This window comes from Ovis aries, chromosome 13 (genome assembly GCF_016772045.2).
Source record: "Ovis aries strain OAR_USU_Benz2616 breed Rambouillet chromosome 13, ARS-UI_Ramb_v3.0, whole genome shotgun sequence".
Classification (NCBI taxonomy): Eukaryota; Metazoa; Chordata; class Mammalia; order Artiodactyla; family Bovidae; genus Ovis; species Ovis aries.
This window is the reverse complement of record NC_056066.1, coordinates 50665306-50691278: the sequence shown is the minus strand read 5'-3', so window position 1 is coordinate 50691278 and position 25973 is coordinate 50665306. Positions and strand designations below refer to the sequence as shown.

General features: G+C 45.1%; 1 protein-coding gene across 6 annotated transcripts in view; it reads left to right on the top strand.

The window, feature by feature from the left end:
• The window catches only part of SMOX (spermine oxidase), a 36070-nt gene extending 21533 nt beyond the window's left edge, over positions 1-14537 (top strand). For 2 of the 6 annotated variants that reach the window (XM_004014358.6, XM_042229751.2), the window contains exons 2-8: positions 1494-1727; positions 5324-5550; positions 9689-9862; positions 10025-10784; positions 11462-11622; positions 13529-13618; positions 14062-14537. In XM_004014358.6, the coding sequence (XP_004014407.1) occupies positions 1520-1727; positions 5324-5550; positions 9689-9862; positions 10025-10784; positions 11462-11622; positions 13529-13618; positions 14062-14199 (1758 nt within the window). In that variant the 5' untranslated portion in view covers positions 1494-1519 and the 3' untranslated portion in view covers positions 14200-14537. Of the gene's footprint in view, positions 1-1493; positions 1728-5323; positions 5551-9688; positions 9863-10024; positions 10785-11461; positions 11623-13364 lie in introns of all 6 variants that reach the window. The other 4 variants (XM_012188709.5, XM_027976830.3, XM_004014356.6 and 1 more) reach the window with 4 other exon arrangements.
• Positions 14538-25973: the final 11436 nt, after the last annotated feature.

The following is a 25973-nucleotide window of genomic DNA, read 5'->3' as shown; positions in this document are numbered from 1 at the left end:
TAGAGTGATACAATATGGTGTTCTTTTGTCTCTGGCTTCTTTTGTCAATGTAATGTTGTTGAGAGTAGTTTGGTTCTATTTATTGCTGAAGAATATTACCTTGTATGAATACACTACAAATAGCACAATATATTTATCTATTCTTCTGTTGATGTGTCTTTGGGATATTTGTTTTTAGCTATCATGAAGAAAGCTGTCATGAACATTCTAGTGTATCTATTTGGTAGAGTATACCCTGTTTCTCTTGGGTGTTTTCTTAGGAGTGGAATTGCTGTGTCATAGGAAGGATTTTTCTTAGCTTTATTAGATTTATATGCCCCCTGTCCATGGCCCAGCAGCTACTTTCCACTCATGAATTCACTTCCCTGTTGTTAGGTCTTGAATACTATGGATAGTATGGTTAACTAGGCAGTATGCAACTTCTGCCTCTGAAACCTTAGCAAAGGCAGCTTGGGTCAGGAAGGAAGTAGGGGCAGGATCAGAGCTGAGTGGCCCCTTGGGATGGCCCAAAGATACCTTCAAGCCCTTGTAGTCACTCTGGGAATAGAAGGACAACCTCTCCCAGCCCTGGGGCCAGATTCAGGGACCCTTTGGGCCTCTCATCAGCTCCCTAGACTGGCGTCTTTGAGCAAGCTGGCTTAGCGTAACTGTCAATTTGATGTCTGGCCTCTGGTGCCACAGGTCCTCACGGTCCACTGTTTCCTGGGCTCTTTGCTGCTTTGTGGTGACTGAGGGGCTGGGTGGCCTGGGACAAAAAAACCGGAGACCTACCCGGAATAGCAGAGGTTCATCCAATACCAGCCTCGTGGCACTTTCTTGGGGGAAGGTGGGACTGTGTCCTGCCCACCAAATTACCACCTCGTTTAGGCTCTGAAAGACTAACGGAAAGCAAGAGGAGAAGAGAAGACAGCGCAAGGGAGAGCGAGGGCCAGGGAAGGGCCAGGCCAGGGAGGGAGGGCAGAGGGTCTGGTGCAGTGGGTACAAGTATCCTGGGGTTGGTTCCAGCACCCTGAGGTCTGTACAGCATCCTGGGGTCCATGTGAGCATCCTGAGGTTGGTGTGAGCTGGACCACAGCAGTGATGCTGGGCTGTGCTGGGTTGTGCTGGTCCGGGTTCAGCAGCACCAGGGTCAGTTTCTCCTGCTTTTAACCTTCTTGATCATCCTTTCTTGCTGACTCTTGTCTCATCCTTGAGGACGAGGCAGTACCTAGTTGATTTGGGGTGGGATTGATGGATTTCAGGGGTTTGGGATGGGCTCTCAGCTCTCCTGTTTGCTGATGAGGGCCCACAGTACATAACCTCCTTCCTATTTCCTTCCTTATGGCTCCCTCTTTTCCTCTCTCCCCACATCCTTTGGAGATGGCTCTTCTTGTTCAGATCCTCAGAAGAGAATGAGAGGGCTCAAGGTCCCCCCTTGAGGGCAGAGAGTATCTCTTGGGGCAGGTGGGAAGTGAAGGCAGAGCAGGTGAGCTGTGACCCCCTCCCCCCTTCAGGTTCCTAGGAGGCGAGTGTGGACGGTATGCAAAGTTGTGAATCCAGTGGCGACAGTGCGGATGACCCTCTCAGTCGTGGCCTGCGGAGAAGGGGACAGCCTCGTGTGGTGGTGATCGGTGCTGGCTTGGCTGGCCTGGCTGCGGCCAAAGCACTTCTGGAGCAGGGCTTTACAGATGTCACTGTGCTTGAGGCGTCCAGCCGCATCGGGGGCCGTGTACAGAGTGTGAAACTTGGTAAGTGCCTCAGTCACCTCAGTCCATCATCTCCCAAGGCCACCTCTTGTCCCCCTGTGCCCTGGCCTAGCCTGAGATCTTGTTATTTTAGCTTTTTCCCAGGGTTTAGTGTTCTGTCATGCATGCTGCCTGGGCCTTTTCCAGAAACTTCCTTTGCCCCCTCAGCACCCTTCTGAGGTGTGCAGAATGGGGAGTCTGGTCTCTGTTTTTGGAACAAAATCTAGGGTTCACAGTGTTTAGGTGGGAGAGGACACCCAGAACCAAACTGTCTTTGTAGTGGGTAGACTGGTTTCTATTTCACAAGAAGGGGAATTGTGCAAGATTCTATTAGTTGTTAACTTTTGAATATGATTTAGTATACCATTACTAAGAGCTAGCCCTGGGAGGATAGGAGCTCAGCGCAGTGGAGGTGGAAGAAGACTTTGGGCCTCCTTGTGAGTGATGGGCAGGTCTTAGGATTATCTGGGAAGAGGATGTGTGTAGGTTTCAGAGTATTAAGGCTTCTGGAGAAAGCAACCAGTTAAGAGACACACCCCAGAAGTGGGCACATTTTGCCAGGGGTCCTAGAAGGTGGGGGATAGCCTGAAATGCAGCCAGAGGTCAGGGTTTCCTAGACATGGGGTCTGACAATGAAAATGGCCCAGTGGGACTACCCATGGTGGCCTGGCGTATGTGGGCTACACTGACCTTCCATAGGATTTTGTGTCTGTTGTTACTTGGGCTGCAAGGCCAAGCAGATTCTGTGTATTTACTTTTGATGAATGGGGCAATTGGTTCAGAAAAGTAGGTGGTCAGGCTTAGAACAAGCAGAGGTTGAGGAGACACGGGAAACTTTTCATGTTTAAAAAAACTTTGATCACATTAAAAATCTTCCATAGAGCATTTCCTAGAAGGTATATGTGAAGTTATGTCTGTCTTCCCCGGCAGACACAGGAGTATGTGTTGGCAGTGAGGATGAAAGTGCGTCCCAAGGCACACAGAAATCTGAGGACAGTCAGCTTGGGGACCTCCTGGGGGAAGCCTGGAGACTCTGCTCAACACCTGATTGGCTGGCTAGGAGCCTTAGGGATTGGCTGGCTAGGAGCGTTAGGGATTGGCTGGCGAGGAGCTTTAGGGAGGAGATGGCTCCATTTGTGGTTCTCAAGTCTTGATGAGATATTCGGGGTCTGACACAAAAGCGGGACGGGAGGACAAGTGGCTCAGTCTCAGTGGCAGTTGCCAACTGAGATGTGCTTTGCAGGGAAGTTGGTAGAGGGAGCGAAGCGGAAGGGATGGGGCTACAGGAGGCTGAGGAGATGCATGTGGCTGGAAGCCTTCTTGGAGGGGAAGGAGCTTGGGTGGGCCTTGGGTGATGAGGGGAGTTGGATAGGTAGTCAAAAGAAGGAACGGATGATGTCTGTGAGGAATCAGATCAAGGCAGACTCTGCTAGAATATGGGAGAGCAAGTCCAGACAAGCGCGTGTGTGTTGTGTGTGCAGACACTTGGGGCTGAAAGCCCAGGCTGCAGTTGGACCTGCGGCAGTGTGACATGCTAGCTGTGAATCCCAGTGGTAACAGCAGCAGTGATGACCAGAAGCCCCAGGGACACTGTTGGGTAGTTGTGGAGATGGTGCCCAGTACCCTGTGGTTACAAGGACGACAGAGGTGAGAGGCCTGTGGGGGACGACAGGAAACATCCTAAGACTAAGGCTGCTCTGGGCCACCCCACCTCCTTGTAAAGCTTGAGGGATAGGGTGGAACTCTGATGTTGCTGACCTTGAGCGGCTCACCTTATTCCTGCTTATGCCTGGATACCCCGTGCCTGGATATTGCTGCCCAGTGACTATGACTTGGAACTCCCTGGTGTACCCTGGGAAGGGTCCATGATGCAAGCCCCTTTTGCTTTTTTTGGAAGCTCAAAAGAAGCAAAACAAAAACAAAAAAATACCTTGGGGAACTTGAGGCTCTAAAGGATAATTAGTGATAAATGTCCCCAGTGACCAGCCCCCCTCCTTGAACCCTGTGGAAGAAGGGCACTGGGTTTCTAGCTTTTCCTAACCTCTAGTCTGCCCACTTTTCCTGGACAAAGGGACCCATACATTCCTTCTCTTGATTCCAGATTCACCAGGAAGTTCTGTCTTACTGGCTGTGGTTTGAGGTTGATTGTTTTTTCTCTTGCTCTGTGTTTGGCACATAGATGCATACAGGGCTACAGGGCTTTTTTTTTTTTTAAACTGATGGTTTAATTAGAAGCAGCCCAGGAAAGAGAAAGCACAAAAAAAGAGGAATGCCCAATTCCTGGGGTGAGGGGTGATTGTTGTCTGTTATGGTTTATAAGAGAGCTATTGCTGCATAACAGACCAGCCTGAAATATTAGTGGCTTAAAACAACATCATTTTATTTGCTGATATTCTGTGGCTCCAAAAATCTGAGTTTCTCTTCATGGTGATCACAGTCTAAGAGGGTGAGGGTAGAAGGCACAAGGTTTCTTGAGGCCTAGCCTCTGAAGCCACAACATTGCTTTCACTGCATTCTATTAATCAAAGCAAGTCACAAGGCAAGCCCAGATTCAAGGGGTAAGGAAAGACTCCATCTCTTGATGGGAGGACTGACAAAGTCAGATTGCAAAGGGCCATGTGGGTAAGGATAGGAGGAATTATTGTGTCCATCTTGGCAAAAAAGTTATCATACATGATATCTTGAATCAGGCCTCCAAAAACAAAACAAAACAAAACACCAAAAAATGTTCCTCTATATTTTCCTTTCTTTGTTTCAACTTTCCTGGGAGCTAGGCAGGGGAGGAGACAACTGTATCACAGGCTCTGCAGCATAAGAAAAGGAAACTGAGCCCCTGAAGAGGAAATAGGCCCAGGCACAGTGGGAACTTGCCTCAGAGTATCTGGTCCCTTGGCTATGGATGGGGTGGTAAAATGAGCCATCAGCCTTGGACCCAGGATTTTCCCTTGCCCTAAACAGTCTCTTAAGGTTTTGCCGCCTGTGCCGTAGGATGCGAAAGCTTAGTTTTCTCCGGAAGTCTCTTTTAGACTGCCCTGGGGAGGAGTCTTCAAAACTGGAATGTTTTCTCTTTCTTCTGCCCTAGACTGAGTTAGGAGTTGGCCATTTTCCATCTGGATGAGTGGCTTAGATTCCTGAACCACTGGATTTTGAGGAATTGGAATAAGGCCAAATGGGGACCTTGGGTCTGGAAGGCTGGGCCTCCTCACTGGGTATTTCAGGTACCTGTACCATGTGGTACCCTCTGGTACCATAGAATTTCTCCTGAGAGGGAGGCATCAATGAGGAGGGAGGGCCTACTGTCTGATGTTATCACAGAAGGAGAATCTTCTACTTATCCCAGTGAGGCGACTTGGTGTCGTCAGAGTCGCTGAGGGTGGAAGTTACCTCATTTATGAAGTGGAATCCATTTTGTGCTGCATGTGGTTTCTTACTGGGAGCTTTTCACTGAAGACTTTGGTTTGTTGCCAGAGGGGGACCTAATCCCCTTCCTTGCCCTGTTGTTGGGGATGGAAGTATCCCCTTGGAGAAGGAAGATGAGGCAGTGTTCTGGCCCTCTTTGAAGAGTCCTTGCTGTGCTAAGAGCCTTTTGTTGCCATCAGGACACGCTACCTTTGAGCTGGGAGCCACGTGGATCCATGGCTCCCACGGGAATCCTGTCTATCATCTAGCAGAAGCCAACGGCCTCCTGGAAGAGACGACGGATGGAGAGCGCAGTGTGGGCCGCATCAGCCTCTACTCCAAGAATGGCGTGGCCTGCTACCTCACCAACCGTGGCTGCAGGATCCCCAAGGATGTGGTTGAGGAATTCAGTGATTTATACAACGAGGTGAGGTATTACGGAAATAGTTGAACACAAGGGTGTGGGAGACAGGGAGCACACTGGCACTGTGTGTGTGTGTGTGTGTGTAAGATGGGGGTGGGGGGCTCGGCAACTTGCTAGGGTTTTCTGTGATCCTGGTCATGTCTGTACTTTCTCTGGGCCCCAGTTTGAAGGTAGAAAGAAGACAATGAATGGAGAAGTACTAGGGAAGAGATTACTGATATTTAGGATTAAATATTTCCCCAGGAAGTCCTTAAATATCTGTTAGATTTGTTACTAGGTAAATGTGTATGATCGTTGTTGTTAATGTTCTTAGACACTCTTGTAAATGATAATTAAAAAAAAACCCTTATTTTCTAATTGTTCCTGGTATATAGAATTATAACTGATTTTTTAAAGTTGAAGTTTAGTTGATTTACAATATTATACTAGTTTCAGGTGTATAGCGTAGTAATTCAACATGTTTATACATTATACTCCATTTAAAGTTATTACAAGATAATGGTTATATTTCCCTGTGCTGTACAATATATATTTGTTGCTTATTTGTTTTTTATACATAGTAGTTTTTGTCTCTTAATCCCATACCCCTGTTTTACCCTTCATTTCTTCCTTGTTTCCACTGGTAACCACTAGTTTGTCCTCTATATCTGAGTCTATTTCTGTTTTGTTACATTTGTTTGTTTTATTTTTTAGATTTCACATATAAATGATGATATAGAGTATTTGTCTTTCTCTTTCTCGCTTATTTCAGTAAATATAATACCCTCTAAGTCGATGCATGTTGTTGAAAATTGCAGATTTTCATTCTTTTTTATGGCTGAGTAAAATTCCAATGTGTGTGTGTATATATACATATATATACAACAATATAGTTTATATCTACCTATCTAACATGTATATAAAACATGTGTATGTATACTACATATATAACTATGTTTTATATCTATATCTATCTAACATCTTCTTTATACATTCATATGTTGATGGGCACTTAGATTGCTCCCATAGGTTGGCTATTATAAATAATGTTGCAGTGAACTTTGGGGTACAAGTATCTCTTCAAATTAATTTTTCTTTTTCTTTGGATATATGCCCAGGAGTGGAATTGCTGGGTCATGTGACAGTTCTATTTTTAATATTTTGAGGAACCTCCATATTTTCCATAGTGGCTGCATCAGTTTACATTCCTGGCAACAGGGTAAAGGGCTCCATTTTCTCCATATGTTCACCAATGTTTGTTACTTGTGTTCTTTTTGATGACAGCTCTTCTGACAGGTGTGATATCTCATTGTCATTTTTAATTTCTCTGATGATTAAGTATGTTGAGCATCTTTTCATATGCCTGTTGACCATCTGTATTTCTTCTTTGGAAAATGTGTATTCAGGTCTTCTGCCCATTTTTTAATCAAGTTGATAGTTTTTTTTTTTAAATTGAGTTGTATGAGCAGTTTATGTATTTTGGATATTACCCTTTATTGGTCATATTATTTGCAAATATATTCTTCCATTCAGTAGGTTGTCTTTTTGTTTTGTCAGTGATTCCCTTTGCTGTGCAAAAACTTTTAGATTAAATTAAATTTGTTTTTGCTTTTGTTTCTTCTGCCTTAGGAGAAAAAAAGTGCTTCAATTTATGTCAAAGAGTGTTCTGCCGATATTCTCTTCTAGAAGTTTCTTTATTTCCATGGTTACATTTAGGTCTTTGGTCCATTAAGTTCCAATTTCAGTCTTTCACATATGGCTGTCCAGTTTCCCCAGCACCACTTGTTGAAGAAACTGTCTTTTTTCCATATATATTCTGCCTCCTTTATCATAGAGTAATTGTGTGTGGGTTTATTTCTGGCTCTCTAGTTTGTTCCATTGATCTGTGTGTCTGTTTTTGTGTCAGTACCATGCTGTTTTGATTACTGTAGCTTTGTAAGTCAGGGAATATGCCCTTAAAAGTTAATATTTTTAGAAACTTTGCTGTGAACTGCAAAAAACAAGCAAGGTAACTTGTAGATCCTGCCTTCTGATAGCTTCCATTTATAGCGTAATGACCCTTCACTTTAGGTTAGTAAACTGGTCAACACTTACCTAATATACATTTTTATGTCTCTTGTGCATAGGGAAGGAGAAATGACCCTTGCTTTGGGGTTGTCTCTGCTCCATGGAAGGCAGGAACACCCGTTGTCTTATGCGTGTGCACTCATACAGTATGCTGTGTACAATCCTATAGTGTTGCGTGTTCTCACTCAATATTAAGCAAGTAAGAATTAGCATTCTTGAAAGTAGACCTTCTTGGTGTACTGAGAATCAGTCATGTCCTGATTCCTATGTTACTGTGAGTGCTTCAAGCATGGATGCCTCTTGAGAATGATATTCAGGGTCCAGGACTTACTTGTTCTTTTAAACGTTCCTGAAGGTAGATCATCATCAACTTCTGCTTGTGGGTCTGATTTTTGAAAGCCAAGTGTGTGAGTCATGGAAAGTAGGATAGATAAAGGTAGGTTATCATTGGTGAAGGAAATGGCCACCCATTCCAGTATTTTTGCCTGGAGAATTCCATGGACAAGGAGCCTGGTGGGCTACAGCCATGGAGTCACAAAGAGTCAGACATGACTGAGCGGCTAACATTACGTTATTATTATTATCATTCTAAGTGGTGCTGCTTTGAGTCAGAAGGAAAAGGTGTTAATCATGAGGTTAAAAGAGAGATTTCCTTATATAGCTCTTAGTGCTGGAGGCCATTCTGAAGAGGTGTGCTCTAAGCATGTGAAGCCTTGCCTGAGGGTGGCTTCATAACAAATATGTAGTCTCCCTCCCAAGGCAATGACTTTGAAGGGCTACTCATTTGAATGTGTTATATTTGCTAACAAATAGATGAGTTTGTTTGGTAGTTATCATATAAAGCTTAATCTCTGCAGCAAGATTGCCTTGACTCAAGTTCTACCATTCATGGAGAATGGCATATACCTGCATATTCATGAGCTAGTTATTGAGACTCTCTGAGCTTTACTTTCCTCATCTGTAAAACAGACACAGTTATACCTACTTCATATTGTTATGAAGGATAAATGAGACCCCAGTGAAAAGTGCTTAATGGGAAATGGGGTGAATATTGTTAGCTCTTACAGACCCGTCCCATTTCCCTTGGGTCACATTAGGAAGATGTCATTTAACCCAGGACAGGAGACTACCCACGTGACAAATGCGTGTTCAATTACGGCAGTCCTAGTCAGTGGTTGACACAAAGAATCATGTGAATCTGTTAGTCCTCAGCTGGGCATTTTGGCCTTTAGTTAACATAAACTGACTGGCTGGCTACTCGGTTGCTTATCGCCAAGGGGAAAAATCTAAGGGGGAGGAGGCAAGTTGAAAGCCTGACTCCTTGGCAATGGTACTAGGTGAGGAATTTGCTGAGGACTTCAGTTAAAGCCAAAAACCCAGCATCTTGTGACTGTTGGGAGAAGAAAAAGGAATAATTTAACTTGCTTTCTTCTTTATATTCAGAGAAATGTTTAATTTATGTTTCTGTCTTAAGTAGAGGCTTTTCCCTTGAGGGAGTAGTGGGGGTTGGGCCATACCACCTTTCTTCCTCAGCAGTCCTAGAGCTGGGTTGCAGGGTAGACACATTGCTGTCAATGTATGGGCCCCTTTTGCTCTTTCCCCTGCAAAACACCAGCCAGGACACAGCTCTATGTTGCCCTCCTGGGAGAGGGTGAAGCAGATACACTTGGACAGGAATGTCAAGGGAGAGTCTGTGCATTTGGTTCTTGAAAAAGGGTTATCTGTGTAGACATTGGTTCTTTAGTGGGCGGTACGCTTGGCTATGTAGACCACTTGAAAGGGCAGTTCCCTTCCCACACACTGTACAGGCACCAGACATTTCACTTTGTTCTAAGCAGGGGTTCAGTAAGAGTTTCTGGGGCCCATCCCACCTCCTATGTCTGGAGGCAAGGAAGCTGACTGCACAGGTTCAGGTTGCCATCCCCAAACCTCCATTTTGTTGGTGCAGCCTCAGTACAAAACTGAGTACCACATTAATTCACCAAGGAAGAGGTGCCATGTGCCCAGCATATCCGGGAACACTTTGGAGATGGTGAGCCTGAGATGGAGGTGGGATGAGTGAATGTGTTTTCAGTCTCCTGGGATCTCTTTGCAGGTCTATAACTTGACCCAGGAGTTCTTCCGGCATGGTAAACCAGTTAACGCTGAGAGTCAGAACAGCGTGGGGGTGTTCACCCGAGAGGAGGTGCGCAACCGCATCAGGGATGACCCTGATGATCCAGAGGCCACCAAGCGCCTGAAACTCGCCATGATCCAACAGTACCTGAAGGTATCTTTGCCATCTCGGAGCTCTGTTGAGTACAAATGCCAGAATGAGAAAGACTGACCCTGGGGAAGTTGGGTCCGAGGAGGGCAGCACTGCCCTAAAGTCCTGCTTCTATCCCTGCCCAGCCTTGGCGGTCACCTGGCTCCCCTCTGGCTCTTCCCACAGGTGGAAAGCTGTGAGAGTAGCTCGCACAGCATGGATGAGGTGTCCCTGAGCGCCTTTGGGGAATGGACTGAGATTCCTGGTGCCCACCACGTCATCCCCTCGGGCTTCATGCGGGTTGTGGAGCTGCTGGCTGAGGGCCTCCCAGCCCACGTCATCCAGCTGGGGAAACCCGTCCGTTGTGTTCACTGGGACCAGGCCTCATCCCGCCCGCGGGGCCCTGAGATTGAGCCCCGGGATGAGGGTGACCATAATCATGATGCCGGGGAGGGCAGTCAGGGTGGAGAGGAGCCCCGGGAGGAGAGGCAGGATGAGGATGAGCAGTGGCCAGTGGTGGTGGAGTGCGAGGACTGCGAGGTGATCCCGGCAGACCATGTGATCGTGACCGTGTCACTGGGCGTGCTCAAGAGGCAGCATGCCAGCTTCTTTCGGCCAGGCCTGCCCGCCGAGAAGGTGGCTGCCATCCACCGACTGGGCATCGGCACCACTGACAAGATCTTTCTAGAGTTCGAGGAGCCCTTCTGGGGCCCTGAGTGCAACAGCCTACGGTTTGTGTGGGAGGACGAGGCGGAGAGCTGCACGCTCACCTACCCGCCCGAGCTTTGGTATCGCAAGATCTGTGGCTTTGATGTCCTCTACCCTCCTGAGCGCTATGGCCATGTGCTGAGTGGCTGGATCTGTGGGGAGGAGGCCCTTGTCATGGAGAAGTGTGATGACGAGGCAGTGGCCGAGATCTGCACAGAGATGCTGCGGCAGTTCACAGGTGCGTCCCTGTCCTTGTCCCGCCGCCGGCTCAACAGGTCTCGCTCTGTCTGTCCTCCTCCTCTAGACCCTCTGAGTCTCCTGAACCAGTACTAGCATTCTCATCCCCAGGTTGTGAAACTGAGGTGGTGCACCCCTTGGGAGAGATACTGTAGGGCACTGTGTCTTGGCTTTGGCCTCCTAAATTGCAAGCTGTCTCCATTTGGAATTTGAGACACTCAAGATCACAGGGTCTGTGTTTCTTCTCTGTTTCTAAGGCTGATGGTGAAAAACTCAGATATCACCCCAAAACCTCAGATTCCCCACTTCCTACTCATGTTGTCTTGCTAAGAGATGGATTTGTGGTGGTTTTGTCTGATTTTTAGTCTAACATGTTTCCTGCACTATCCCAGAAGAGCCCCACAAGAACGCCTGAAGTTGGAAGGGGGAACGTGATTATCTGGGATGTTTTTCAGATAGGAAAATTAAGGCCCACAGAGAGGAGGTGTTTTCTGGGGATTACAAGGAGACATTGAGGGGTATATACCTTGAACCCCAGGCTCCCTCCCTCCCTCCCTTCTTCATGCCTGGCCTTCCTGGAGCCCCCGAAGTACAATGGGAGTTGTCTGCTCAGGAGTGTCTTCTGTGTGCAGCCATTTCTTATCTTCCTTCCCCTTGGCTCTTCTCACTCCCCAACAGGGAACCCCAATATCCCAAAGCCTCGGCGAATCCTGCGCTCGGCCTGGGGCAGCAACCCTTACTTCCGGGGATCCTATTCATACACACAGGTGGGCTCAAGTGGGGCGGATGTGGAGAAGCTGGCCAAGCCCCTGCCGTACACGGAGAGCTCCAAGACAGCGGTGAGTGTGGGTGTGCTGGGTACGTGAGGGGCTGCGGGGTGAGGGTTCTTTGAGGGTTGGATGTTTTGTATGTGTGTTTGGTCCAGGGGAGGAGTGCCAAGGTAAGATAGGTGGAGTAGCTCCTGTAATGATGGAGAAAACAAGAAAAAGTACACTTAACACCTGGAAGAACAAACAGAGTCAAACTAGGATATCTTAAATGCTTTCTTACAGTTATCAAAATAACAGAATTTTAATTCTGTGCTGTCCACTATGGTAGCCGTTAGCCACATTTAATTTAATTCAAATCCAAAGTAATAAATACAACATTTTGTTCCTCAGTTGCATTAGCCAGGTTTCAAGTTTGAGAGCCACCTGTTGTTGCTCATCAGAGTGGCCACGTTAGCGGCCACGTTAGTAGCCTCATTAGGTTGCCACGTTAGAGTGTGTCACTATGGAGCATTTCTGTCATTGTGGAAAGGTCTGTTGGGCAGCGCTGACCCGGTATGTTTTGCTTATTTCCCCCAATTTGTTTTAGGAAATAAAACAAAATACTGACCTTCCCCCAAATTATAGTAACTATATAGTAAAACACATAGAAAAATAATAAATTGAAATTATCTATATATATTTCTGCTCCTATAAAGAAGATTTTGAGTTCCCCCCACCAAGCATACCCATACAATAAATGTTAAAACCCCCACAAAATTATATTTAAAATAATTCTCTGGTGTAATTGATGAGGAAGATTGCAGAGCAATGTGTTGTGCCTGTCCTGGCTGTGCTTAGGAAGGGCTACTGCTATAGCCATCCTCCTTCTCTTGTCCCCTGCATCAGTTAGGATTAGCGCATATAACAAAAAGCAAAACAAACTGATTTAAACAAGACAGAAATTTACTTAGGTCACATAAAAGGAAATCTGGAGGTAGATGTTGGGGCCCAGTATCAGTAGATCCTGGCTCCATCTTCCAGGCCACCTTGTGATCCAAGAGGGCTGTGGAGGCTGTTGCTCTCGTTCTCCTGTCTGTGACAGGCTGATGAGTGATAGAAGGGAACCCTTGGGAAGAGTCAGTGTCCCTAAGCAACAGTGCACTTGAAGTTGATTGGCTAGAATGTAGTCACATGACTCTACCAGCTGCTAGAGAGACTGGGATACATCTTTTTTTTTCCCCCTGGATGGCAGTGGTGGTGGTGGCTTGGTTGCTAAGTCATGTCCAACTCTTGCGACCCCATGGACTGTATGTAGTCTGCCAGGCTCTTCTGTCCATGGACCCAGTTAAATGTCAGGATTTTTGTTACTGAGGAGAAAGAGAAAGGATGTGGAGCAGGCGGCTTGCCCTCTGCCACAATATGTGCCTCCCTTTCAGCTTAACCACCTCTGCAGGCTCTTTATTGGTGGGTTAAAACCTCACTACTCAAGATGGGTGGTCTGTGGACCAGCAGCACTGGCACCATGTGGGAGCATATTAGACATGCAGACTTGCAGCTCACCCCAGACCTGATGAATGAAAACCTCATTCTACAAGGTCCCCAACTGGTACCTGACACATTCAGCTTGAGGTATATTGGAATAAAATCCAAATGCAAGCTTGGAATGCAAGCATTTGTTCTATGCTTGGACCCCACCTAAACAGCCTGCTTTCTTGATGTTAAGCTTGGCTCTGCCAAAATTTTCACCATCTCCTAGACAAGGCCTAGGAGATGCATTTTTGCCCCCATTTTTCCTTCTTCCTGAAACATCCTTTGCCTGTTTATTTATCCAGCATCTTCTGAGACGAAGCCCAAAGGTCCTGTCCTCTGGGAAGCTTTGTGTGATCTCCCTGACAGAGGGCCTCTTTTCTGGGCTCTCAGCACCTCGCCCAAACACCCATCGCGTCACGTATGATGCCATTTAGTAATTGGGTTTCGTGTCTGGCTTCCCCACCAGCAAGGAAGCTCCTCAAAGCAGCTGCCTGGTCACCTTTTATCTTCCAAGTGCCCAGAACAGTCCCTGGAACCTAATAGGGGCTCCATAAAGGTTTGTTAAATTACTGCCTAACTTTATCGAGTTCTTATATTCTTTCAGGTTCTGAGTCCTTTAGATACATCATTTCCCTTAATCCTCACAGTCACCCTCAGAAGTAGATGGTATAAACTCATTTTGGAGATGAAGAAATCAAAACTTAGGGAGGTTAAATCATTCCCCAAGTTCACTAGTAAGAGGCAGTGTGAATTTCTGAAACTGTAGAGCCAGGACTCACAAAAACCTCAGAGGAAAAAGGACTGAGGCTGGATGTTTGGGGAAGAAGCAGGGGAAGATGGGCAGGTGGGATGGACAGCTCCTCATCCTGTGGAAATAGCAATACCTGCATCTCAGATGCCCGCCTATTCCTTTCTAACTTATAGTATGGATGGGGATTCTGGGGCAGACAGGTAGCTTTTCTTGCTCCTCCATCTTCACTTCCCTGTCCCCCTGCCCAGCCTATGCAGGTGCTGTTCTCAGGTGAGGCCACGCATCGCAAGTACTATTCCACCACCCATGGTGCTCTGCTCTCTGGCCAGCGTGAGGCTGCCCGTCTCATTGAGATGTACCGAGACCTCTTCCAGCAGGGGACCTGAGTGCCTCATTGCTGCCGAGCGTGTTCCTTAAAGAACCACTAACTCGTGACTGCCAGCCCTGCCCCTCGCTGCTGTGTACTCCTCATTTCTGAATCCTCTGTAGAATGGATTTGTATCTTTTGTAGAGCTAGACATCTGACTGGCTTCAGAGCTGGCCCTGTAGCTTCTTCTTTTCTCCTTCCTGGGTGGCGACCAGGGTGGGGTCCGTTGATTTACCTCTGTGCTCTGATCTCTGACCTCCCTATGCTTCCCCTCATCTCTAACCTTGTTATTGTAAGTGCCTTCAATACTTTGCATTTTGGGATAATAAAAGAGGCTTGCCCTTCCTGTGCTCCTCAGCTTCTCTCTTCCATTTTTCTTAGCCTCGTGTGTGTGCGTGTGTGTGCATGTGTGTGTATGTATGTCTTTGTGTGTTTGTCATATCTTCTTCGAGGGGATAATGGGGCCAGCTGTGGTCTGGTTATACCCCCAGAAAGGAAGATGCCTGCCTTTAGTGGAAGGGGCATCCTCTCACCCCAATCTGTTTGTGATTGTTTCCCTTCCTGCCAGTGAGACTCCTTAGGAGTAAGAGCCCCTCATTACCCAGCCCAACTCCTTCAAGATAGGCCTGGGTCTGCCTGCTGGCCTTTTGTTGGACTTCTCAGAGCCTGACTGGGTAACATAGCCACATGGAGTGAAGGTGAGTTTTATGGGAGGGGACACCTGTTGTGGCTCCATGCGTAGCTCAGATGTGTTAATTATTAATCAATGTCATCTGGCCAGAAGGCCCTGGTTCTGCCCTTGGGATGCTCCAGTTGACTTCTGGGAAGCTTTTTCCCAGAAAAAGTTCTGGGAAGTACAGAAGTACAGCCATTTTGGTGGGTGAAAACACACACACACATATACACCCCTTATATATCCACACACACATATATCACTCCTACACAGATACACTACCCTACACCCTTACACCTATACACAAGTACAACTATACACACATGCATAAAACCTTAAAGAACATTTAGTCATTTTCTTACTCCAGATTTCTAGTGACAGAATTTGAATTCTACAGAGTTGAGGGGTTGGGTGGTGGAGGATGTGATGAAAAGCCAGGTGTACCCCCTGGTTTAACTGTGTGAATTTAGGTTGGGTTAGCTCTTCAGAAGCTTAGGGCACTGCCTTTCATATGACTCTATATCCTTTACTCCCTTATCTTAGGCTGTGATGAAGATGTCCAACACATGGATATGCCTCTACACTCCTCCCTGTACCTGTCTGCACACCCCTACATGCACACCCACCTACATGCACATACACGCTGCCACCACCCCCCACCCCGCCACACACACCTACATGCACATGTCAAAGAGGCATCCTTGTTTTGTGAAGGTTGACCTACCTGACATCCCTCATGGAGTTTATGTTAGGGATTCATATTCACCTCATGGGTAACTTGAAAAATTGTAAGTATATGTATTAAACTATTTTTTGAATAGAGGATCTGTCACTGTAGTTCATGCTCAAAAGTCATAAAAGGATACACTGAACAACCTCCTCCCACAGCTGTCCCCAGTACCACTGCCAATCCCAATGGCAGGATTATTATATTGTATATATTAGTATATTGTGTATCTATTTCTAGATATGTTATTATAAATATGTACCCTTCTCTCTTTTTATGTGAAAGTGACAAAGTATCCATCCTGTTCTGCATTTTGCTTGTTTTAGTTAACATAATGTGTCTTGGAGATCTTACCATAATGGGACTTAAATGGACAATGTAAATTTGGATCTTACTTTGGTCAAAGAGTGTCTGTCTCCTTCCTGGCTAGAGTTGTGTTGCAGGAAGCACCTCCTATTAACTTCACGTTTGGAGGCACTGATCCAGTCTTGACCCCTCCCCATGTCCTGGATTTTCCCCACTAACTGTGCTGGGATGGACAGAAGTGGCCCATCACATAAGTATGAAGGATGAAAATAATATGTAGAATTTCCAGGTCACAACTGTAGGAATTTAAAGAACTCTAGGAGGGTGAAGTTTATTTGGTGATTGCAAGTTGGAGAGCTTCAGATGTGGGCAAGTCAGGAAGGTAGTCTGACTTGCCCACACTTAAGGGCTAGACATAGAGTCTCTTAATTTAACATGGATGCCACCTCAGACTAGGGAGGGTGATTCATCCCAGAGAGGAAACAAAACCTCCAGAGGGTTATGTAATGCAAGTAAAGCACCTAAGTTCACTCAGATTGGTGGTGTGAGACTTAACCCAAGGTCTGTTTGGTGCTACGTGCATGCTAAGACGCTTCAGTCATGTCTGACTCTTTGCAACCCTATGGACTGTAGCCCGCCAGGCTTCTCTGTCCATGAAATTCTCCAGGCAAGAATACTGGAATGGGTTGCCATTTTCTTCTCCAGAAGATCTTCCCAACTTAGGGATTGAACCCGCCTCTCACTGGCAGGCAGGTTCTTTACCACTAACTCTACCTGGGAAGTCCTGATGCTACAGTGAAGGATTATTCTAGTTATTGTGTGATAAAAAGAAGAGGCTGGTGCCATTTAAAAAAAAAATCTCAGGCCTTTATAGACAGGATGGAACTGAGCACAAGCACTCTAGGAGACTCTGTGGCTGATTCTACTAAAACTGGCCTTGTGCCTGGCAGCATTTCCACTCTTGGCTATACACCCAAGAGAAATGAGTGGATATGCCTTCCTGAAATATGTACCAGAGAGATATACATAGGATAAATTCCTTGCTGTGACTAGGTTTCTTAAATAGCTGTGGCATTGATTGATACTCAAATGACTCTATTAGGGGCGTCTAGTATGGCATGCTCAGGCCAACACCCTGTGCCAAAACTGCTACACAATTCTTGTCACTTGTGGGAGGTCACTTGAGAAGGAATTTCTTTCCTGGCACTGGATTCTGTGTGGAACCGGTTGCATGGTTTCTTGTGGGCATCAGTGAGTCCACAACCAAGGTGTTTGGTTTGTGGCTTTGTGGAAGCCTCTGAAATGTTCCTTCAGGTTCCCTGGGGTACTCGGCAAGTACTCTTTCTACTTTTGCTGCTCTGGAACAGGTATTCCTCTTCATGGGAGCCACCTGGAATGTCTACCCTACCTACGCACAAAGGTAGGAGTGAAGTGCCTCTGGTTTGAGTCACTCTGAGTTTGCTTGGGCCTGTCAAAATGAGCCCATGGTTGATCCCAAGGTGCAAGAATGAAGTGGGCTGTTGGTTCTGTTCTAGAGAACTGCCTGTCTAACTAATGGTCTGCCAAACGTAATGGTGGATTCACATGAAGTGTGTTTTCTCATACTGACCAGCGGGTGTCCCTTCTTCCATGCTTGGCCCTTTTAGCCTGTTCTCCACACAGGAGCCTGTATGATCCTTTTACCAACATGAATCCGGTTATGTGCTTCCCTAGTCCAGTGACTCCCGTTATACTGAGCATAAAACGTGATTTCCAGCATCCTGTGTGACCTGTTCTTTGGCTCCTCTTCCCTTCCATGGCCCCCTTCTGTTGGCCCTGGCTGTCCTGTTTATCTGGAATGCTTGCCCCCAGTAATGCAGGTCTCGTTCCCTTGCTGCATTCAGCCCTCTAATCAGCTGTCACTTCCCTAGAAAGATTTCCCTAAACACCCCATTGACAGCACTCTCAGCACTCCCTATCCTTCCCTTTGCCTGTTTCTTCATAGTCCTTTTCTTTCCATGATGTCATATTTTTTTTATTTATATGTCTCTTTATTTGTCTATCTACTGCCCTTGCCCCTTCCCCCAGGTTGTAGCTTGCATTGTCCAAAATAGTGCCTGGTATAGTGGGTTATCCGGAGAAGGCAATGGCACCCCACTCCAGTACTCTTGCCTGGAAAATCCCATGGACGGAGGAACCTGGTAGGCTGCAGCCCATGGGGTCTCGAAGAGTCGGACACGACTGAGCGACTTCCCTTTCACTTTTCACTTTCATGCACTGGAGAAGGAAATGGCAAGCCACTCCAGTGTTCTTGCCTGGAGAATCCCAGGGATGGGAGAGCCTGGTGGGCTGCCGTCTATGGGGTCACACAGAGTCGGACACGACTGAAGCGACTTAGCAATAGTGGGTTATCAATGAAAATTTGCAGAATGAATGAGCAAGTGAATGAAGAAGCTGAGCTGAATAGTGTTATCCCCCAGACCCATCTTTGGTGCTGGCCAGCAGTCCTTATGGGCTTCCCTTGTCAGCACCCCTTCAACGCTGACACCTCCCCTCCCCTACCAACCGGCAACAGGCAGAATGGTCTCCTGCTTCACAGACAAAATAGAAGCCACCTGGAGCCAACTTCCTTGACAGATCTACAGACTGCTAGCCTACACACCCATCCTTATAGACCTTTCCCAGACACAATGGAAGTGTGTGATCCATCACTTGTGTATTCCATGCCCCAGACTCAGGGACTTTACTTATCATTTCCTATCCCATTCTGTCTACTCTATCCTTCCCACTTGAATTTCAGTTTCCCCATGTCTTTCCCATCCCCAGCCCTCATCTTACTCCCACTTTTCCTTGCCTTTTTTTCTGGTCAAGCATCACACTAGCATTTTCTACACTTGCTCTCTCTGCATCCTCACTATCCTCACTCTAGCAGTGGTTGGTGGGGGTCCTCACGCCACAGAGGGAAGGACTAGGCTGGCTCTCCTTTCCATGGCTGGGAGAGGTAAGGAGGACTCCTAAGGTTTATGAAAGGACAGCCTCATGGGCTGAACCACATCCTCTGGTGCCATCTGCTGGCCATGTCAGAATGCAGCCCTCTTGCTGCACAGAGAACATCTGTGTCTGGGAGTCTGTGACCTTTTCTGAATTACAAAAATTTTTCAATAAATCATAGAAAACACCTTAAGTTAATACTGAATAAAGTTAATAAAATAATATTGCAACTTATTCCAGAGCATCATTTATTTTTCATTCTTAACCTTTTGTAAAAAGAGGCTTTGTTGGCCTCCAGGATGAGACCACCTTACCTGCCTCCTAAGAAACCTATATGCAAGTCAAGAAGCAACAGTTAGAACTGGACATGGAACAATGGACTGGTTTAAAATTGGGAAAGGAGTCTGTCAAGGCTCTATAAATTGTCACCTTGCTTATTTAACTTCTATGCAGAGAACATCATGAGAAATGCCAAACTGGAGGAATCACAAGCTAGAATCAAGATTGCCAGGAGAAATATCAATAACCTTAGATGTGCAGATGATACCATTCTAATGGGAGAAAGAGAAGAGGAACTAAAGAGCCTCCTGATGAAGGTGAAAGAAGAGAGTTAAGAAGCTGGCTTAAAACTCAACATTGAAAAAGTAAGATAATGAAAAACAACCCCCAGAATGGGAGAAAATAATAGCAAATGAAATAAGTGGCAAAAGATTAATTTCTAAAATACGTAAGCAGCTCATACAAGTCTATATCAGAAAAACAAGCAACCCAATCAAAAAGTGGGAAAAGACCTAAACAGACATTTCTTCAAAGAAGACATACAGATGGCTAACAAACACATGAAAAGATGCTCAACATCGCTCATTATTAGAGAAATGCAAATCAAAATTACAATGAGATATCACCTCACACCAGTCAGAATGGGCGTTGTCAACAAGTCTATAAACAATAAATGCTGGAGAGCGTATGGAGAAAAGGGAACCCTCCTGCACTGTTGGTGGGAATGTAAATCGATACAGCCGCTATGGAAGACAGTATGGAAATTCCTTTAAAAACTAAGATTACAACCACCATATGAACCAGAAATTTCACTACTAGGCACATACCCTGAGGAAACCAAAATTGAAAAAGACACATGTAACCCAATGTTTGTGGCAGCCCTATTTATGATAGCTAGAATGTGGAAGCAACCTACATATGCATTGACAGATAAATGGATAAAGAAGCTGTGGTACATATAGACAATGGAATATTACTCAGCCATAAAAAGGAACACCTTTGAGTCAGTTCTAATAAGGTTGATGAACCTAGAGCCTATTATACAGAGTGAAGTAAGTCAGAGAAAAACAAATATCATATACTAACACATATACATGGAATCTAGAAAGATGGCACTGATGAATTATTTGCAGGGCAGCAGTGGAGACACAGACTTATGGGCACAGTGGTGGGGGCAGGAGGGGAGGAGGTGGGAAAGGAGAGGAGAGGATAGGATGTATGGAGAGAGTAACATGGAAACTTACATTCAGTTCGGTTCAGTTCAGTCACTCAGTCATGTCTGACTCTTTGCGACCCCATGAATCGCAGCACGCCAGGCCTCCCTGTCCATCATCAACTCCCAGAGTTCACTCAGACTCACGTCCATCGAGTCAGTAATGCCATCCAGCCATCTCATCCTCTGTCGTCCCCTTCTCCTCCTGCCCTCAATCCCTCCCAGCATCAGAGTCTTTTCCAATGAGTCAACTCTTCACATGAGGTGGCCAAAGTATTGGAGTTTCAGCTTTAACATCATTCCTTCCAAAGAACACCCAGGGCTGATCTCCTTCAGAATGGACTGGTTGGATCTCCTTACAGTCCAAGGGACTCTCAAGAGTCTTTTCTAATGCCACAGTTCAAAAACATCAATTCTTCGGCGCTCAGCTTTCTTCACAGTCCAACTCTCACATCCATACATGACCACCAGAAAAACCATAGCCTTGACTAGACGGACCTTTGTTGGCAAAGTAATGTCTCTGCTTTTCAATATGCTATCTAAGTTGGTCATACCTTACCATATGTAAAATAGATAGCCAATGGGAATTTGCTGTATGACTCAGGGGTGCAATGGGGGAGGGAGGTTCAAGAAGGAGGGGACATGTGTATACCTATGGCTGATTCATGTTGATGTTTGGCAGAAACCAACAAAATTCTGTAAAGCAATTATCCTTCAATTAAGAAAAAAAAAAAGCTAAGATCATGACATCTGGTCCCATCACTTCATGGCAAATAGGTGGGGGAAAAATGGAAACAGTGACAGAATTATTTTCCTGGGCTCCAAAATCACTGCAGAAGGTGACTGCAGCCATGAAATTAAAAGATTCTTGCTCCCTGGAAGAAAAGCTATGACAAACCTAGTGTATTAAAAAGGAGAGACATTACTTTGTAGACAAAGGTCCATATAGTCAAAGCTATGGTTTTTCCACTAGTCATGTACAGGTGTGGGAGTTGGATGATAAAGAAAGCTGAGCACCAAAAAATTGATGCTTTTGAACTGTGGTACTGTAGAAGACTCTTGAGAGTCGCTTGGACAGCAGGAGATCAAACCAGTCAATCCTAAAGGAGTCTTGAATATTCATCGGAAGGACTAATGCTGAAGCTCCAATACTTTGGTCACCTGATGGGAAGAGCCAATTCATTGGAAAAGACCCTAATGCTAGGAAAGATTGAGGGCAGGAGGAGAAGGGGGCGACAGAGGATAAGATGGTTGGATGGCATCACCAACTCAATGGACATGAATTTGAGCAAACTCTGGGAGTTAGTCAAGGACAGGGAAGCCTGGTATGCTGTAGTCCATGGAGTTGCAAAGAGTTGAATGCAACTTAGTAACTGAACAAGATATTTTCTTTTTTGTTCCTTCATTCCATCATTCATTGATTGTTTCGTTCATTCATCAGACTTTTTTACGCCAGCTTCTGTGCTAGGAAGATTTAATTATGTTTCAGTAAGTAAGTTTACTAAATAAATAAATAGGAACTATGAACTTATTTTATTCCCCAAGTGAAGATGAACTGTATGATTTCAATTCTTTTAAATTTGTTGAGGTTTATAGAGGGATAGGAGGTGGGAGGTGGGAGGAAGGTTCAAGGTTCTCCTCCTGCCCTCAATCTTTCCTAGCATTAGGATCTTTTCCAATGAATTAGCTCTTCCCATCAGGTGGCCAAAGTATTGGAGCTTCAGCATTATTCCTTCCGATGAATATTCAAGACTGATCTCCTTTAGGATTGACTGGTTTGATCATTGCATACCTAAGACTGATTGATATTGATGTATTTCAGAAACCAACACATTGTAAAGCAATTATCCTTTAATTAAAAAGAAATAAAAAATTTTGTTCAGGTTTGTTTTATGGCTCAGGATATGGTCTGTCTTAGAATATAATCTATGGTGCTTGAAAATGATGTGTTTCTGCTATTGTTGGGTGCAGTATCCTACAGATGTTGATTAGATCCTATTGGCTGATAGTGTTGTTGATTTCCTCTATATCTGCTAATTTTCTGTCTAGTTCTTTTGATTGTTGAGAGAATAGTTTAAGTGTCTAAATATAATTATGTATCTGTTTATCTGTTCAACTCTATCATTTTTTGTATTAATAGCTTTTTAAAGAACAGTTTTAGACTTATAGAAAAAGTGAGTATTTAGCCTCTACCCCCATTTTCCCTATTAACATCTTACATTAATATAGTATATTTGTCATAACCAGTGAACCAATGTTTTAACCAGTGAACCAAAGTTCATAGGTTAAACTAAGGAAAGATGAATAAACTAATGTCTTTTTCTGTTCCAGAATTCTGTCCAGAATGCCATGTTACATTTAGCCATCATGTTTTGTTAGATTCTTCTTGGTTGTGATGTTTTCTCAGACTCTGCTTATCTTCAGTGATCGTAACCATTTTGAGTTGTATAGTCAGGTATATTGTAGGATGCCCCCTATTGGAATTTGTCTGATGTGTTTTTCATGACTAGACTGGGATTATAGGTTTTTAGGAGGGAAACCACAGAGTTAAAGTGCCATTTTCATCTCATCATAGGACCTTGATCACTTTGCTGAGATAGACTTTGTCAGGTTTCTGCACTGTGAAGTCATTCTCCCCCATCCCCCTGCCACCATACTGTCCTCTTTGGAAGGAAGTCACTTTGCAGCCCACACACATAGGGAGTGGGGAGTTATGTTCCCCTCCTTTAGAGAATAGTATCTATATAATTTATTTGGAATTCTTCTGCACAGGAAAATTGTCCCTTCTCTTCCTTTCCCCCTTTCATTTATTAACTTGTTCAGTCATTTATTTATATCAGAATGGACTTGTGCATATTTATTTTATATTTTGGATTATAATCTAATACTACTTTATTTTGTTGTTAAATTATTCCAACTTGGGTTGTTGGGAGCTCTTTCAGTTGGCTCCTATGTCTCTGACCTGCTGCCATCAATGTGTGGATTTTTTTTTTTCTTTCCTTTTTGAACACTTCCTGACTTTCTGGCACTATAAGGTGCTCTAGGCGTATCTTGTATATTTCCTGTCTCTGTCATTGAAACAGCCATTTCTTCAAAGAACCCTGATTCCTTTTGATAGAGCTTGGTCTAGCTTGGGGCAAAAGCTAGATTGGTGTTGCCACTTGGGGTTGGTAATGGCAAAAGTGATCTCAGTTCTTTATTTCTGCTTGCTTTGCTATGTGAACTTGCATCTCCTCTCACTAAAGAGGTTGTTATTGGCTGAATTGTGTCCCCTCAAATTCATGTGTTGAAGTCCTAACCTAACTCCCTGTGATGGATTAAAGATTATCAGCAAATATTGATATTGATACTCATTGAAATTGATATTCAGCAAATACCAATCACTTTTCTTCCTCTGGGAATAGAGTATATATTCCTCCCTTCTGACTTTGGGGTTAGCCATCTGACTTGTTTTGGCTAACAGAATGTGAACAGACATATTGTGGTGTGAGCTGAAGCTCCCAACATGTTTGCACAGTTGGGTTTCTGCCTCTCATGTACTTGCAATTTGTCATAAGAATAGGTCCCTGATAGCTGATGTTTCAAAGAGAATATGGAGAAAGGGGGAATAGATCTGAGCTTATAGAAGCCTGGAATCAAACCTAGGGCCTGTAGACAGACACATAAACAAGAAAGACAAATGCTTGCTCTTATAACCTATGACTTTAGGGGTGGCTTGTTTTGCAGCATTTTCACGGCGGCAGCTAACTTTTCTCTCTGGGAGAGTCATCTAACCCAAGAGGGATATTTGTTGGCACTAGTGATAGAATGATCAATGGCCCATGCGATGGGAAGCCACCCAGGGTACAAAGGTGGCACAGTTCCAGCAAAAGGGCCTGGCAGGAATGGGCCAAGGGATTCAGATTCCTGGAGGATTCATTTCATGGCTTGACTCTGGCTCAAGGAGCTGGAAGAGACAGCAGCTCTTTTTAGTTCTGTCCTATCTGACTGAGGAAAGATCTAACCACTGCCTTGTTCTCAGCTCATTGTTCTAAAAATTCAGAGTTGCTGTGACTCCTTTTCTGGCAAATGGAGAACTTGAGAAATTACAATGTTTCCCTCCACTCTCAATGTCCTTTCTGAACCAGACCCACAAGCCTGGACAGTATTGAAGTCTTCGCTAAAGGCAGAAGGTTCCTGCAGGGAATCAGGATGATGGGTGATCATAGACTGTATTCTTAGCCTCTCAGAAAGCAATTCTTGGCAGTAGGACAGTGGTTGGAGATTACATGACTGGGCAGGCTCTTGGAGTTAGGAGTAGGCTGTGAGGGGCTCTGGTGGAAGAGGGTAGAGCCTTTTCCTTACTCACTCTCAGCCAGTGGTGCTTTTGATACAAGGGATAGAACTCTGGCTAGCCCTTTAATTCTGTTTCCTTACCTTTAGAGTTTCCACTGTTGGCCAAATGGTTGGCTGATATCCTTACATTTCAGACATGTCTTGAATTTCTATCCTATTTTTAAGTATTTATTGGTATTTTAAGGAGAAGGGTTTCATTAAGGACTTGACAGGATGTCACTTTAAGTTGGAAGTGGTTTTGATTTAACAATAGCCTTTCCTGAGATGTTAAGGGCTCCTAATAAGGCAGGCAGGTATAGATGGTAACTTGGGAAAGGAAAGCTGAGCACAGATGTAGCCCATGGAAATGCCATCTCCACAGTATCCAGAATCTCCCTCTTCTCCTTCACCTGCATTCCTCTGGCCAAGCCATCATCAGCTTAGATTGTTGCTGTCACTGCTCTCCAATTGGCCTCCCTGCTTTCAGTCTGATTTTTCTTTCTTTTCTTTTTTTTGATTTACACAATAGCTAGAATAACCCTGTCCACCCAAAGTCAGACCCTGTCACTTCTCTCCTCAAACTCTTGTAAGGCACCGCTTCACTCAGCGGGAAAGCCAGAGTCCTGTGTTATTTACACGGCTCCATGCACTTTGGCATTCATCCCGTACTATATTTGGCAGCCACATTTTCTGTTCCTCTACTTTGCCTGATCTGCCTGATCTACCCTGCACACACTAACCTGAACACACCGTCTTCTCCTAAGACTGTGCACTTGCTGTTCCATTTGCAAGAAATGCTTTTCCCAGCAATCTGCATGGTTCACAGCATTACCACCTTCAGGTCTTTTCTCACACAGTAACCTTTACCTGAGACTTTCCCTGGGTACTCAATCTGGAAGTACAATGTTCCACAGCTTCAACATTTCCTGTTCCCTTTCCCTGTTATGTATTTTTTGCTTATCACCATTTCCTATATATTTTGTTTATGTTATTATCTCTCACTCCTGAGGAACAGAGTAAGACAAAAGGCTGACATGGGGAAACATGAGATGGGAGGATGGAGAGGGAATCAGAGGCACAGTGCACCGGGACATGGAACCTTGTCCTGGGAACAAGTCCCCATACCAGTGTACTAAATAAGTGAATTTTCCCTTTAACTTCCTGGCTCTGCCTCTGAACCTCTGCATCTTTCAGACCACAGTTTGGCTTCCCATTAAGTTCTTTTATCATCATGAGAACACTGGCTTGTGTGGTAGTTAAGTTATAGTTTCCATTAAAAATGAGCACATTGGCTTCGGGCTTATGAACTTC